This window comes from Pararge aegeria, chromosome 9 (genome assembly GCF_905163445.1).
Source record: "Pararge aegeria chromosome 9, ilParAegt1.1, whole genome shotgun sequence".
In the NCBI taxonomy this organism is placed as follows: domain Eukaryota; kingdom Metazoa; phylum Arthropoda; class Insecta; order Lepidoptera; family Nymphalidae; genus Pararge; species Pararge aegeria.
The window spans coordinates 11,849,811-11,866,922 of NC_053188.1; the positions used below are offsets into that span (position 1 = coordinate 11,849,811).

At 34.9% G+C, this 17,112-nt stretch overlaps 1 protein-coding gene across 4 annotated transcripts in view; it reads left to right on the plus strand.

The window, feature by feature from the left end:
• The first annotated feature begins 244 nt into the window (after nucleotides 1-244).
• Nucleotides 245-17,112, plus strand: part of LOC120626328 — a 150,222-nt gene continuing 133,354 nt past the window's right edge. For all 4 annotated transcript variants that reach the window (XM_039893813.1, XM_039893815.1, XM_039893816.1 and 1 more), the window contains exon 1: nucleotides 245-734. In XM_039893813.1, the coding sequence (XP_039749747.1) occupies nucleotides 285-734 (450 nt within the window). In that variant the 5' untranslated portion in view covers nucleotides 245-284. The remainder of the gene's footprint in view (nucleotides 735-17,112) is intronic.

The following is a 17,112-nucleotide window of genomic DNA, read 5'->3' on the forward strand; positions in this document are numbered from 1 at the left end:
ACTGCGCCAAGGGATCGTCAACAAGTAATAATGTTACTTATATATATTTATACGAATTTATATACCTAAATATAATCTACATTGATATGAAATAATTAAAGGAAGATACCTACTACCTACTAAAAAATGTCAGAAAGCAAAAGCACGTAGTTTTTAGGGACGGCAACCGCGGCTCACGAAGGGTGGAGGGAGAGGAGGGGGTAAAGGGGAGCGTGGCCGCCAGTTTCTCGCCGACTGCCGCGCCGCGAGCACGCCTTGTAATGCGTTCCGCGTTTTGACGCGACATGGCCACTTCGACTACCGGCAACATCGTAATCGAGTGGTTGCGATCGCTCCACCTAGGCCAATACTCTGAGAGCTTTATAGATAACGGTTACGACGACCTAGAAATATGCAAGCAGGTCGCCGAGCCAGACCTGGACGCCATAGGTGTTCTGAACCCTGCACATCGTCAGCGGCTGCTTCATTCAGTGAGAATCCTGAGAGAGGAGGGTGCAGCAGCCGTATATTTTACTCTAGAAGAAGCAGCTGCTGCTCGAGACTCCTGTCGATGTGAGGAGGAAACACGTAAAGAGCAGGCCACTGTTGCAATAGAACCAGCAAAGTACGCTGATGAATATGAAGAGGGCAAGGCTGAGCTGGTGAAAATACCGCGAATACAACTGAAGCGTTTGCTGCGTGAGCGTCTCGCTCAAGACGGGATCCGTTTGAGCTTGCAACCTTATTCAACAACGGTCAGTGTTCATTATAAGTGGCAATGGCATTGCTTCTACCGGTTACAACTCCTGGTTTTGTGACAGTGAGCAAAAATTTTGAATCTTAATGAAAGTGCTTAAAGTGCGACAAAGTTTTAAAAACACGCGAGGCAACCGCGTAGAGGCATTGCCCGCGCCTTGTTATTTCTTTTGATCGGCTTGTGTGTGGCATAGCGTCTTGGCCGCTCGGGGCGGATCACTTGGACGGACGTGTTGCTATAAACTTTCTTGCGTGCGTGATTTCCCTGGAGATGAGAAGTTTGCGCGCCTTCCCTGTCGTGAGAAGATTGTAATCGCGTGCCTCCGAGCTCTAAATTGGGTTTTACGATAAATCGTATAGCCTGTTTCGGTTTTCTTCGGCGAAAATAATTAGCGGGGTTTCTGGAAATGATTTCTTGATAAAACATTCTTCTTTGTAACAACTATAAAATATTTAGGAATATTGGACAGAACTATTGGATTTAGAACTTTTGCTTATAAATATAGTTTTAGCATATATAGCGTCTTCGCATTCTAGTGATTTGATGATGATCATTTTTCTCCCGTCATTACATTTTTTGCCACTACGTGACATCTTGCTGCAAGTTTTATACTTGTTTACTTTTACTTAGTACTCAAATTAATTTGTGTATTTTATTCTCTGCAAAGATAGTTGTTTCCTATATAGTTTTTTTTCAATAATTTAATAAAATTAAATATTCTAATGAAAATGTTCACAAAGATAACTGACTCTTTGTTATTAATTTATTCAAGCTAAAAAGCTAAAAAGAATCTCTAAAAACGTTTCATCGTAGAGTTTGAAGTAAGCCTTTATCTTAATTAACGAGTTATTAATTATTCAAGTCGGTAGTGATTCAGGAAGGCGGAGTATTTTTGTCTGGCACGCCCTTTGCGGGTTTGAATCCAATATTTGTCTGTCATTCTTGAAATCTTATCATTTCATGATGTTATCACTGTACAAATACATGATATTTAAAATTAACTGGCCACGTGCCTTATCAGATGACAGGGTGACGGATAGCTGAACTATAACTATTGCCCAAACAAAAAAGACTAATTCTCAAAACTGGCTTAAAAATGTTCGCAAGTTCTCTCATCTAAAAATGAGACTTTTTCGTTTCTCAGATAGGTACCTATATGAAGATTAAAATAACTAGTTGGTAGATATGTTAAAATAGGGATAATAACAATTAGCCCAAACTGGTGCAAAGAACAAAACATTGCAGCAAATATCAGTTTATTCCAAGTTTGTTTCTTGTTATCTGCATATGCACGATGAATAGAAGTATAAGAATTAAATTAAAAAAAAAAACAACTCAACATTAATATCGAGAAGATTTTGCATAAACACATTAATCTTTAACCCACGAACTTACAGAGAATAATGTGTAAAACTATGCGAAATGGCGTTATTATGCTATAGTTAGCTGCATTTACTTCCTGGATAACACGCAAAGCACCTACCTACTTTTTATGAGCGACCTTTTTGTTTTGAATACTTGGTAGGACACAATACCCAGTTTCTAATAATTTTGCTAATGATAAATTGTAAATGTAACTGTAATGGCGTACCCAAGCTGCATTGAATACATTGTACCTAGATTGTTGGTATGAGCTAGGTTCGGAAAGGAAAATAAATGTGACATGGTCTGCATGATTTACTGGCGGAGTAAAGGATGTCCATATTTTATGCGCTTATAGAAACTGGACTTATGCAGGAAATATATCAACGCGGCGTTCTGTCTTAAAGTAGGGTCGAATAGATACAAAACTAGGTAGGTATGTACTATTACTTTAGGATTTCTCGCCATCACTTTTATGTGCATAACGGAAGCTGCGACGATTTATGACTAAAAACACATTGTCTAAATATTATTTGCGGTCCATTAAAATGCTGATAGTGGGTTTTAATATTGCATTTTAATTGGTTTATTATTAATTTGGAACAGCATCTACATTTTCAATTATAAATGTTTTATCATATAGGTACTATATCAAATCGTAAAGCGATGACTCTGCCGTAATTACCTGTGATGATTTTTTACCGGTTTCGAGCTTCGCGTTCAAACCTGTTTAGGCTGAGCTTAAGGTTGAATACACAAGACATCTAGTACCTACAAACTCGATAACACTAAAAGATTTTATATTATATTTAGATTAGATACCGTTTAATTTAGCTGTAGGTTATATCTCTACCCAAATTAGAACTATTAAAGTTTAACAGACGACTGTCTGTCGTAGTTTGTTAAAAAGCCAAGGTGCCACACTGTATTTGTTTTAAAAATAAATAATTCCAAACAATTGCCAACATTACGAATCTTTTCTTTCCCAAACCAGCACTTTCTAGTTACTCTAAAAGTCTAAAAGAGACAATTTGGTATCAAACGGGCAGACAAAGGGGCAACTCTGATGATATTAAAAATGTAAGAATAAAATGTCTCTACTTTTTCGGTTGAAAAGGTATTATTATGACAGAATTTGTTACTACCAATTAGACTTCTTTTTTATAAATACCACAACAAAAACCTGTTATATTCAGTTATGCGATAAAATTAAAAAAAAATTAAAACCAAATCTAAAACATAACTACGTACCTAGTTGGGTTTTAAATTTGGAAGGTTTTGTATCTACCTGAGCACATTTCCTTTAACCATTCGCACCAAACAAAGAAGGGTTTTACTAAAGTCCATTCATACTTGCCGCCGGAACCACTGACAAAAGCTACTGACAAATTCTATGGGTATCAATATCAGAGTTCTGACTATTAGGCCAATATTTATGTGCTGTTGACGCGCATTGTATCGAGCATATGGTCCTGTTATTGGAAAGTCATTTTGTAATTGCAGCTTTGCAATAAACTTTTATGAAATATTTGCGGCTTCGCGTACTACTTGCTGTATTTTGTAGAAAATTAAGTTCTTGTTTGACAATATAGTTTTTGGACATTTAAAACTCTAATAAATTAAATTCAATAGTTTTTTTGTGGCAGATATTCTAGAATCTAAAACTAAAAACTTTTAATATTTGCAATTTTCTTTGGCATTGCATTTCCAATATAAAAATAAACGTTTAAAAATAACATTTCCAATAAATGTAAACGTCGCATAAGAACTGTTCGATTTACACAGTGGCAACAGTCACCATATCTTCATATCTCAGTCCATATCGCAACATATCTCACCTAAAATGGCGCTTAAATGTAATTTGACTTAAGCCAGAGAAGTCTTCATCTCTATGCGCATTTAAGAAAAAAATACCTGAAGTTGGTTCATTAATTAGGACCTTGTTTAATAAGTGCAAAAAGGTTTAACTGACTTACAAGTACTTGGGTGGTTATCAATAGGAGGTATGATATGAAAATCTTAATTCTAAAATGGAAATTGATTTTGCTGTGCACAAACATTATATTTTTGCTATACCATTATGATCTATCATTTCCTACGCTGTTAATTCCGTAATAGAGGGGTTTGTGCACGGATGCTACGGATTATATCCACGTTAACACCCCTTAATGGATCGAGTTTCTATGCTTCTTCAATGGTAGACTGATTTTCTTTCTTGAAAGCGACTTATGTAACTTATCAGATTAGCCCCACTCTAAAATAAGTTTTAAATATCGATTGTTTTTAAGACATTTGCTGTCTAAGTAAATATTGTAGAAAATATTATTTTTGGGTTTACAGTGTAAAGCTAAAAATTCTGACAGAGCTTATGAAGTATTATTTAAAACAATTTTTAAAACGTTTTTCGAATTAAAATAAGTTTGAAAAATGGTATCAGGAAAGTCGTATAAAAATGCGGACCTAAAAAAAAAAATTTATACTGGACAATCAACAACTAATTTGATTACGAACTACCCTAATTCTTTCTTTTCTATAAATAATGTAGAGTAAAATACTTGTCCGTTTTCATAAATCTCCTAGCTGTGTCCTTCGTTCTTTGCCCGCGTTGTTACGTTTTTTGAGGGAACCGTTGTATTGGATGGAATGGATAAAAAGTAGTCTATGTTTGTATATTCTCCGTTCGACTAACTGTAAGCCAAAAATTCGGTTAGGATATTTAGGGTGTTAAGAAATGACAAACAAACAAAGAAACAAAGACACTTTCGCATATTAGTTAAAATAAAAGTGAATAAAATTAAATGCAACAATCATAAGTGACAATAAATAATAAACATAACGACTTTAAATTCATCACATAACGTAACTTCCGTAAGTTGACATCGGTGCATATAAGAGACAAAAAGACGCAGACTGTTACTAACACAAATAATTATTTATTTTATCATATTTCAATTATTTTTTTAAGTTTACTCATAGTTGACCAAATAGAAAACAATTCCAGTAAGTATACTAGAAGTTTTTGATTATAAATAAAATGCAAATTTGATAATTAAGAAATGAGAGTTAATTTTTTTTAATGAGATTTTGCTTTTAAGTGTGCAAGCATCATATTGAGTAGTAGTAAGTATTATAAAAAATAGGTTAGGTTATAGGGTTCAACACATTCGTGAGTTGTTTTATTTCACTCTTGAAAGGTTGCACGCAATTAAGACGAAGGTAATAATTTGTTTTTTAGGCTGGTGCTATGTCTAGAATATATAAAAAGCTACCCCAACGAGAATACCAAATAGGCAGTTACCGAATATTATAAAGGCAACGAGTTTGATTATGTTATGAAACTTTAAAGTGGACATACTAGTTACTTATCGACTGTACAGCCTAATTGGTACTGTTGCGGCTCTCTATTCACAAGTACCAAGCGACTCAAGCCTTATGTGGTGCCCAAAATCTGCTGATAAAGCTTAAAGCTCGCCATAGGTAATCAACATTATAACTAAGTCCTGTTTCGGATTCTTGAATTTGTCTTGACAAGTACAAAGCAATTGCTAGGATCTACTAAAAAAGTTTATTTTACAACTTTTTAAAAGAATTATTTCTTTGATTGACGATTTCAACAGAAAGTATGCATTACTAGGCTGTGACCTGAGCTCTGGCTCAAACTACAAAAAACCGTTAGTACTGAGTGTAAAAGTACAAACTAAGAAACAAATTTTCGCATTTATATATATACCTAAGTATGAAACGATATAGAGGTTATATGAGGTTGCGTTCAAAAAGTATTTAGGTTTGTATTGGCCCTTACAGGTTTATTTATTATACCTGGCTCGCTTAGTAACTTATATGTGTGCGGAGTCACGAAGTGTTATTGACTTTCTTGGCATTCTAGGACTGCTTTGTATTTTATTAAGGTACCATAAAGTGTGCAGAAATGTGACCTTGTTGTAACTGTTTCATAAAAAAAATTAGAAGAAGTAATTCAATACGAGATCAAAGATAAATTATATAAAGGACTAGGCAGTTTACAACTATTGTTGTCTATAGAAACGCCATCAGGGATTATATATTTCTTAGCTTTAGCTACGGAATTAAAATTGCTATTTGTTTCCTTAGAGCAAAATGAATCCGGGAATGAATATAAATTATTGGTCCATTCGGTTAGATTATAGAAAAAGTGCGTAAAAGAAGCAGTTTTATATTAAACGTTTAACCACCCGAAAAGTGAAATTTAAATTAAAACACTTTTTAAATTTTATTTAAAAGTGACATTAATTTTTAATGAATTTCGCTTTTGCATTATTAGTTATAATGATTCAGTTTTAAATTAATTTTAAACTTACCAGGCACAAGACAATGGAGTTTGTTGTTCAGGACACATAGAGAACACCAAAAGTCAGATAACTTGAGTAGATGAATTCCAATATGGATAATTTCGTGTTTCACAAGATTTACTAAGTGCAAATCTGACCACACATCATAAGGATAAGCAGGGATCATTTATCTTAATATATATATATCTCCTGTCACGATGTTTGTCCGCGATGGACTCCTAAACTACTGAACCGATTTTAAATTAAATTGGCACACCGTGAGCAGTCTGGTCCAACTTAAGAGATAGGATAGCTTAGATCTTTAATTATAGTCACAATTTTATTTTATTGCAAATTATTTGTCTATAATTAATTGACAGTCACATGTTATATGTATATACAACTATACTCATTTAAGGCTTAGCGATACTGAATACTTTAAAAACAAAATCAAACGCAGACGAAGTCGCGGGCAACAGCTAGTAAAAAATAAGTATCATGCTAAGTAGTAGAAATAGCGCCCTATTAGAGGTTTTGGAAAGATGGGAGGGAAAATAAGTATTCCTTTTTATGTTTCTAAGGGAAAAATATATGTTTGCGGTAGTTAGATATAAATGACAAAACCGCAAATATTAAAAATAATAGCAAAAAGTCCTGGCTAAACAATTATCTAAAAATCCATTGTAAAAAAACTGCAACCTCAGTATGAGTGTAGAAGTCTCAAAAACTTATGAAAGCCACAATGTTCAAACTCAAACACTCTCTCTGCACACCGATTCATTTTCATAACTTCTTGTTATAGTGCTTGCCGTAAGTAGTAGTAACATAGGCCTTTTAGTTTTCTAAATATATAAAGTCTTGTGATTAGGATGTACCAAATTTAAAAGGGACAAACAAATTATTATAATTGATTCTCCTTTAACTCCATTATATTATGAGATACTATTTAACCATCACCAAACTGGCCCTTTCGCCTAGATAATCTATACTTATAATAAAACTGTAACTGGAAGATTTCTCTACATTTAATATATTTTTAAAAGTTTTGACAGGGGGAAGCTTTATAATCGACGCTGAGTCCAAAACAGATTTTTATTTCATTTTTGTCTGTCTGTCTGTCCGGGCATCACGTGAAAACTACTGAACGGATTTAGACCCAATTTAGTATAATGGTAGCTGATATTCCGAACTATTTTAACCGATTTTAATAATTCTTATTTTATTTGAAAGTGTGTCTATCAGGCATGTATTCTTTGATTTTAATAGAGATGTGATTAATATTCTCGGAGATAAAGGGCATAACTCTTCACTGATAACAGCAAGTCGCAAGGCATATGGGGCAACGAATGCATGCGTACCGCCCTACTTATATTGTAAATGCGAAAGTTTGTGAGAATGGATGTATGGATGGATGGATGTATGTATGGATGGATGTATGTATGTTTAAAGTCATAATTATTACCTACAAAAAAGTCTGGGAGGCTATATGTCTTACTGTTTGGTCACAATAACCGCTTTTTGTTATAATTTGTCAATAAAAACGGGTAAATCTAAAGATGGTGGCATTGCTATCATGAATTTAATCCTTATCCAAATTAATAGTTTTATAATATAAATTGATAATGTACCTGCAAATTCCTCTTTAAATCAGACCTATGTTTAGAAGTTACAACGGGTATAGAAATGCTAAAAGCAACAAAAATTCAGAGGGCGCCCGGGCGCGTATTAAATAGTTATAAGCTATAATAAAACTGGACCCCGTAGGTGGCGCTGCAATAATTTAAATATATTAAAAAAAACTAAGGTTTTTTAAGATATATTACAACAGATAATAACCGATTTGATACAGACGACGTTTACCTCTTACCATCAGGTGGGCTATCTAATTGGTCCTTCAATATATAATTTAAAAAAGTAAAGGGCTAACTTGTATCCGAAGCAAACTAATAGCCGTAGCATATTGAAAAACTTATGTGCGATCAGTCTAATAATAGAATACAAAATTATATTAAATTATAAATCCATTTAATCCAAGACATGATCTTTGTATTAAAACGAATCAAAACACAAAACAGCCTTGTATATTATATACCCAAATGTATTGAACATTTGGGTATATAATATACAATCGCTTGCTTTTACCAGACTTTTAAAGACGCTGTCTAAAGTAGGTACCTACTGAGACTCTTTTACGTTATTGCATGCGCAAAATGAACGCAAATTTGGAATTACTTTAACCAAGTTATTTTGCCGTAAATTTAGTACAACAATAAGATTGATTGACTTAACTTGTATTGCACTGTTACTTGATGTTTTATTCATGTTACTTTACCAGTTTAGCCGCCTTGAAGATTTATTTATAAGATGTCGCTATCAAACGTTCAAGGGTCTTCCAAGAAAGCCGTCAAAATAAACCTCTGAAGACTCCGTTTTGACTTCTTAGGTGGCATATGAAAATTGATTTCATTATATTTGAATATAATGTGAATATACTATTAAAACGAAAAAGTGGTATAGTGGGTTTATGGAGATATTTTATCATAAGGTATATACAATTTAAATGCACCTCTAAAATAGAATATTGGTCTATAGTCGCCGTATATTGATACTTTTGAAATTAATAAACGTTGAAACTTTCATATTGGCCAGTTTTTCACACTCCGTGTTAGCTTTAATGCTGCAGCGCGAAAACGTACAAATATCACATAGATTACATAAAATGCCGTTTAACAAATCTGTCATTCATAAATATTTGAAAAGCGTTTGGGCATTGAAAAATATTTTTTGATTGAAAGTCGCTTTTGATTGAAAAAGAGTTATGCTCGGGCAGTCCTTTTTATAAATGTAGATATGATGGGCATTTACTATGACGTGATATAAAAATGCGTATCCACGATATAAAGGGAATTTTAAAGACCTAACAATAGATAAACCAAAGTGAATCATCATCATAATCATCTCAACTGACGTCTACTGCTGGGCTATTGAATGGAGATCCAAAAACACCGTCCAGAATAGCTTGATTCCAGCGACTCGTTTTATACCGTCTGTCCACCTCGTTGGGGGTCCGCAAACGCGTTGTGTCTTGAGACCACGTTTATAGGTTCTGCGAGTTATGTGTCCCGCCCATTGTCACCTTAGCTTCGCAACTGTTTGTTTCTATGTCGGCAACTCTAGTGGTTCGTCGGTTTCCCTCATTGCTGATTTGATCAAGTAGAGATATTTCAAGCACAGCTCTTTGTGTTGCTTGTTTGTGTGAGAGCTATTTAGGAATTTACTATTTCAGAATTTTCTCTGTTCTGGTTTGGTGGGAGTTTAGTAGGTTTCGGCTGTGACTAGTAATCATTCTTCCAACAAAGACATGCCGCCAAGCGATTTAGCAATCTGGCATGTTGCAGCGTAGATACCGCTTAGAGATATATATTTAGGTAGATATATACTTAGGTATGGATTTCATGTAATTACCGTACCTAGCATGTTTTTTTTGTTTTTTTTTTCTATAAAATAATAACATGGGATTTTTTAGTATATTAACTATGTTTAAATGTTGACTAGCTGAACCCGGGATGCTTTGGCGTAACTCTGTCTGATATTCGAAGCGAGATTAAAACAAGATAGTCAAAAAAATCATGTCAATCCCTTTCTAATTCCAAAGGCTACTTTCGAGTTCTGTGAACTTTAACATGCCTATAGAATGATTATTATAATTTTTAAAAAAAGCCCGTTTCGTTTGTGTTTGAATGAAGGTATAGGTAGCGAAACCTTGTTTGAAGTGTATGTCAAATTGCACATATTACCTATGTTAAAGCTCAAATTTCCTTTCATTAATAATACAAACCAGAGTTTTAAATATCTGCACGCAAAAACCGATTGATATAATTAAATCAATTTGTTTGGAAAAGCTGTTAATACATATATTTGAATACAAATTTGTCTCGATTGTTTTACATATTACTGCCACCTACCAGTGCGTTATTCATATTATATTCGGTCGAAATTAATTCTGGCCGTTTCAAAATAGCCAAGTCCAATCCCGCAACTATTTTAAACATGGAATTTCAAATTGCTCCTCATTTGGTACTCCATTAATTTCCGTTCAGTGATTGCAGCGACCTACTCCAATTTAGCATTTAAGCGCATCCAAATTACATTTCCGATCGTAATAAGCGACAAGCGAACTCGATTATTTTCATATTAACTCTACGAGTGTATTGATTCAAACCACTGGTAAAAAACGGGCCCCTGTAATGATAGGTTTCCGGTCAATAATGCAGTCTACCTGTTCTTTGTAAATTACTTTTTCGTATTTCGTAGATTACGGAGGCATTCCGGACGGAGGCTCTGAAGCTGTCTTGACTACTACTACAATTATATATTTCTTAGCCCGTTTTTACTAACGATAAACAAGGCAATGTATAAGTTAGTAACGCCTAATCAAAGAAGATTACTAAGGACATTTACATACATTTACCATACACAAATCTGTTTTCACTGTGCAACTCATATAACCTAACTTGTCTATGAATTCTGGACACCTTTGTGTATTATCATATTTTAGATTTTTCGTAGGGTAAGTCCATTTTGTTATTAAAAAAACGATATTTATATTTCTTCATCTCTCAAGTGTCAGTTTACGAGTTCTCTAAATATTACGCACCGCCGAATCGGTCTCTTAACTTTAGATGCCGCCTAACGTCGTTCGACATTATCTAAGAGTTGGTTTAAATTTTTTTCTCTACGCCTCATTCAAATCAATAGGCATCCGATTAAATCGATTCATAGATATTTATTTATTTATTTAAATACTTAACAGGCTTTAGAGGAACAATATGATCTCGTAAACTTATCTATGAAACAGAAAACCTAATAGTTTTGAGTAAACCACTGCTACATTTTTTACTTTATTTTATTTTTTATTTCTTAATGAGAGAAAGAAATCAGATACAGCCCTGACATCAAGTGCAAAATTAAAATCCTGATTAGTATGGAAGTAGAAATATGCTTCTATTGATTTAATATTTTTACAGGATGATTACGTATAAAATATACTTATACATCATTCAACATTAATTTGTAATAAGTTTACACGTTGTATGACAAAAAAATAATAGTTTAGCTCATGCTTGCTCAAAGAGAGTCCGGACTCCGGAGCTACGAGTATATTATGGCCAGAAGGTACACGAATACCTACCGATGAAGATAATTATTATCGTGCGATAATAAGGTATTTCTCCAGAAACATAAAAAGCTTTGTCCGTATTTGAGACAGTTTGCCGGCATTTATCTGGCTTTAACATATTTTTACCAAATTTTCAATCGCATTTTCCTTTGGAGAATCAAGTCATAGTTTTTAGGAGACAATGCTTAAAGGATTTCTGCGAAATTCTTTAAGTTATGAGTTTCAAGGTGTTTTCAAGGGTTATTATTAATTACCGCGGGAAACAATAAAACCAAAAACTGGATCAATAGTTTTTCACTCGATGTTAAATAAATACTTTGATTTATCACACTGCTAGGCTTTAATGATTAAGGGCTAGAATGATCAGGTATCGTATTCTAATATGAACGGGACAGTAAAGTCCCAGACTTAATAGCCGGCGTGGGTCGGTCACGTACGTCCAGTGGTTTTTTTTGTTTGTATCCGTCAACCAAGGCGCCTAAGGCTCGCTGGCCTCACAGCGGGCGCTGGTGCACTCCAACTGTGATTCTTTTGGATTTATAACTTACCTGTAACTAAAGTCTTTTTTATCCGGTTAAAGCGAAGAAAAGAATAGGTAATGTGTTTGACGTGTTTTTATCCAACTCCGGAGAAGGCAATAGGAAAGGACGTCCTAACTAACATTGGATTTATATGTAAACCAAAACAATATTAACAGATTAACTAAGCACTCTGATTATAATTTATAAAAATTGCGTCAATTCGCCCGCTGCGCTTATTTCGTTACGTTCAGCGTTTTTTTTTTTTGCAAGAGTTGGTGACGAATTACGCCTCTTCGTCTTCGGCTTTCCGTAAGCTAGTATCAACTAATACTGATGTAGTTGTTGCATATACCTAAGCAAAACTTGGTAAACATGATAACATCACATGTGTAGTTTTTGGAGGTGGTGAAAAATAGGTCCTTATTTGGTAAACAGTAGGTTTATTTAACCGTTATACGAATATCCTTGAATGCAGTTGTTACAGAAGAAGTGGAAATGTTAAGCTGCCAAACATAGTATTCCGTTAGAATGCTATGTTACTTCAATTCTAAATTACCAAAACGATTATTATAGTTACAATTCTTCGTACCTTTAATCTTATCAGCGTTGACTGTACACTATACACTCTTCATTTTAAGTGTCACCAATAAATCCGGTGAGTCAGGACGGAAAATATAGTCTTTTTTACAACCGGGCCAAAATAACGGGGAACAATGCATTCCGGCGTTGTTACGTTCGGTCAACAAAAAGCCTCAACACGGCTAAGGCTTTTTGTCGACAACCCCCGCTAAATTAAACAGGGAAGCTGATTTTGTTTTAGTTTCTGTTTTTATTTTGGACACCACGGATGCCTGGCTCCGGTAAAATGAAAATAGGTGCAGATGCTTTTAGAAAAGTGGCTAACTGTGCTGTTTTAAACAAGATGCTATGTTTTTCACGGTTTAAACGACCACGACGCGAACGTGAGCTGAATTTTAGGTTTACACATTAACATTTATTTCAAAGTTTCAACTTTAAATGCAGGCACATTTACATACGAAGGGAAATTTTAGGTGTTGTAAAAAAGTTTCTGTTTCTGTTTACCTCATCTCCTATACTTTTTAATGTTCAACTGATAGTAGACCTCCCTGGCGAAACGGTGAGCGTAGTGTATTTAAATATTAAGTCCCGGGTTTTATTCCCGGCAGAGGCAATTTCTAAATATATCATTGACAGCTGGTTGGCGCAGTGGGCAGTGACCCTACTTTCCGCGTCCAAGGCCGCGGGTTCGATTCCCTCAACTGGAAAAATGTTCGTGTGATGAACGTGAATGCTTTTCAGTGTCTGGGTGTTTATCTGTATATTATAAGTATTTATGTGTATTATATTCATAAATGAATTTCTCAGCTATCCTAGTACCCAAAACATAAGCTACGCTTACTTTGGGGCTAGATGGCGATGTGTGTATTGACGTAGTATATGTTTTTTTTTATAATTTCTAATTTTTCTCTGGTCAGGTTTGGTGCGAGGCTTAGGCCGTGGCTAGTTACCACCCTACCGACAAAGACGTGCCGCTAAGCGATTGAGTGTTCCGGTGCGATGTCGCGTAGAAACCTATTAGGGGCATGACTACCATACTCCTAACCGTTAGCCCGCTACCATCTCAGACTGCATCATTACTTACCACCAGGTGAGATTTGCGTCAAGGGGTAAATGTTAAACAAATACGGTTAGTTTACTTAAAGAAGATATTAAATAATATCACTTCATCTAATGATGGAACAAAGCCATTAAGCCGAGTCCGGCGAGGCAATTGCACAAATCACTGGGCAAATACTAACGTTTACTAATGAACACACGACACCGTAATGGTTTAACCACTCGTCCCAATGACCATCCGGTGATAGCAACGTCTTAAGTGTCCGATGTTGACCCTGTCGAAGGGTTCAATTAACATTCAACGCCGAGTACGATCGCTTCGGGACCAAACCAATCTGTCTGAGGCTCACTAAATTGTTTGCAGACATGATTTTACCGGAATTACAAGGGGCTAAGATTCCAGTTTCTTGAGTACCATCAAGTTTAATATTGGCCGAATAAAACAATGTTACAACAAATTTCTATCGTGTTTCAAAGGAAACTTCTTGATTGGTTAAAGGGAGAACGTTCTTTCATTAGATTGTGAATATTCAATGCTTTCGAAGTATTCTAGCTAACTGGAAAATTAGATTTTCGGCTGAAATATCTATGTTTCTCGGAAATATTACTCGGCACATGTAGTTATTTGATATGTTTTTTTGTATAGATGAAAACAAAAAATTACGTAAGTACGAAAGAGTGCCTTATCTGTTATATTCGAAGTATCGCCGATGAATGAGCAAAGGGGAAAACCCAGTCCGATTATAGACCAAATTTCATAAGTGAAATTGTCATCATACTCATTTTATTATATTAATTCCAACATTCTGCAACAACTGTTATCAGTGCAAAAGTTGCTGTGTGAAAAAAGGGCAAGCAAACCAACTAACTTTCGTATTTATAAAATAATTTATTATTCCGGGAGCATTGCCCGTTACAATTATGTCGATTTCTCATCACTAATTGTTAAATGCGAGTAGGTATAGTGTTGTTCAGTAGAGGTCGGTAATCCAAAGCAATCGAATAAGGCTCAATCTCGTCGTATTGCTAAGTGCATTACCTACTTCGAAGCACAAAATATATTATGTATAGGTACTCTAACTACGAGTAGTGTCCGAGAAAGCGTACTTAAGAAGCCAATCGTTGTGAAAAGCTTACAACGACTGAGTTCCACCATATCTATCCTTGTTGTTTGTTTCAATACTTTTTTTATATTGTATTATAACACCAGAAAAACAAAAACAAAATGCTTAATCTGAACATGTGGAAGTGCGGTCTTATCGATCTCTCTCAGACGACCTTTGACGAGAAATGTCTACATATAGTCCCGAGTGCGAAGTGAGAGATTTTCAATTTAGGTTTAATTTTACAATCACGTAAAAGTTAACTACGATGTATATGCTATCGAAATAGCCCCATCTAGTGACAGAACGGTTCCAGTATGGTTACTAGATAGATAGATATGGTTATAGACTTTTGTTGTCGTGTAATTCTAGTTAACTAGCTATCGAATTAGTAAAGTAAACATAGGTAGAAAATTTCACCCTTGTCACTCGGGTCATGATGAACTTACGCTGTAGCAGCGTTATAGTTCTAAACTTTGTCTTCCTTTCTCCTACGTGAACGGAGTCCTGAGCCCTGCAAAGCGATACTATTAAGGTTAAATGAATTAATTATATTGATGATTTTAACACGTCTTTGTTTTATCTGATGGCCGATTGGCGCAGTGTGCAGTGACCGTGCTGTCTGAATCTAAGGCCCTGGGTTCAAATCCCACAACTGAAGGAGAAAAAAATAAAAACTAAACTGAAAGAGGTTTGTGTGATGAAAATTATTTTTTTTCAGTTTGAGAAATAAATAATATACTACATAAGTAGTAAGTATATTATTTACTCCTTAAAATTTATCAGTTATAACACAAGCTACGCTTACTTTGGGAATAGATGACGATATGTGTATTATCGTAATATATTTATATTTATTTGTAAAACAATTTTATATTGTAGCTGACTATCTATTTTATAAAGATAGAAATTTATATACATCACAAAACATGAATTTACTATCTTATGTTTCCAAAAATAATATACCTCGGTCATTCCACTAAGGCTAGATTCAGCAGAGTAATTCCCATCGATCTTGCAGTTTCACGAACTAACCTTGATATATTGCCGTTGTTGCAAACAAATGTGGTGGCCGCATCCTGTATGCTACCGTTATATTATAATAAACTTTACTTACGTCGTTATGTACCTACCTGGTATTAACCTGGTATTTATTGTGTTCAGTTAGTTACTACTAAGTATAGGTATATTTATTTTTTATAACTTACTATGACTACCTTGCGACCTGCAGCTGCGCTTAGAAACCGAAAAGGGGTTTATATAACTGATATACCTCAACAGCTTATCCCGCTACCATCACTGCATCTTGGGTTTCGTTTCAGTGCGTGTTTTTATTATATATTTAACCCTTAAGTACCCCGGTTTTTACGCAACATCGTATCGAAACGTTAAATCGCTTAGAGACACGTCGTTTTCGGTAGGGTGGGAACTACGAGCGCTTCGAGCCTTTTAACAGACCAGACTAGAGAAAATTTAGAAATTATAAATTCCCGAATCGCCCCTGTCGAGATCAAACCCGGGGCCTCCCACTTAAAACCACAGTGCTCACAACTGCACCAAAATTTAGTAAAGGTTTTTGTAAAATAGGTTTGACGCCAAAAATATTGATTATGATGTCAGGTTTATGACCTTTCTCATCATTTGAAAATTTGTAAAGAAGTAGTTTGATTGGAAAAAAAGGGCATTAAGCTCGATGCAGCCTTGCAAACTATACTATTTTCTGTGTTGTTATGTTCTTTTTTCAAAGAAAAAATAATTTTTAGATTAACTGTTCTTCGGCCTAAACTACGACACTGTCCTGTAGTGAAATGCTTGACCTACTTATTCGGAAAACCTTCCCTACTTTACCGGGGGATTTTTAATTATATCATTAAACTAGCCGCGTGCTACCAACTGATTAAATAGTTTTATCACCGTAAGGGCACGCTTTGTTGTTATTTATAACTAGACTTACCATATTTTTGTAATTTAGCCAGGACAAATGTGTACTTTAGGAAAGTCTTGGTCCTTTACAGCATTTTACAAAATGAGGCACCACTACGCTTTTACTAAGCGGTGTTAGAGTATTGGTTGGAGCTTCGGCCTCCGTTTCAGGGTAACCAAGTTCGATCTCCGGCTCGCAACTTTAACTTAATGGAGTTAAGTGCGTTTTTAATTTAAGAAATTTAAAATATCACTTGCTTAGAACTGAGGAGAATTGTACGCTTGAGATTTCTTCATAATATTCTTAAAGGTGTGTAAAGTCTACCACTTCTCAATCTGAGTG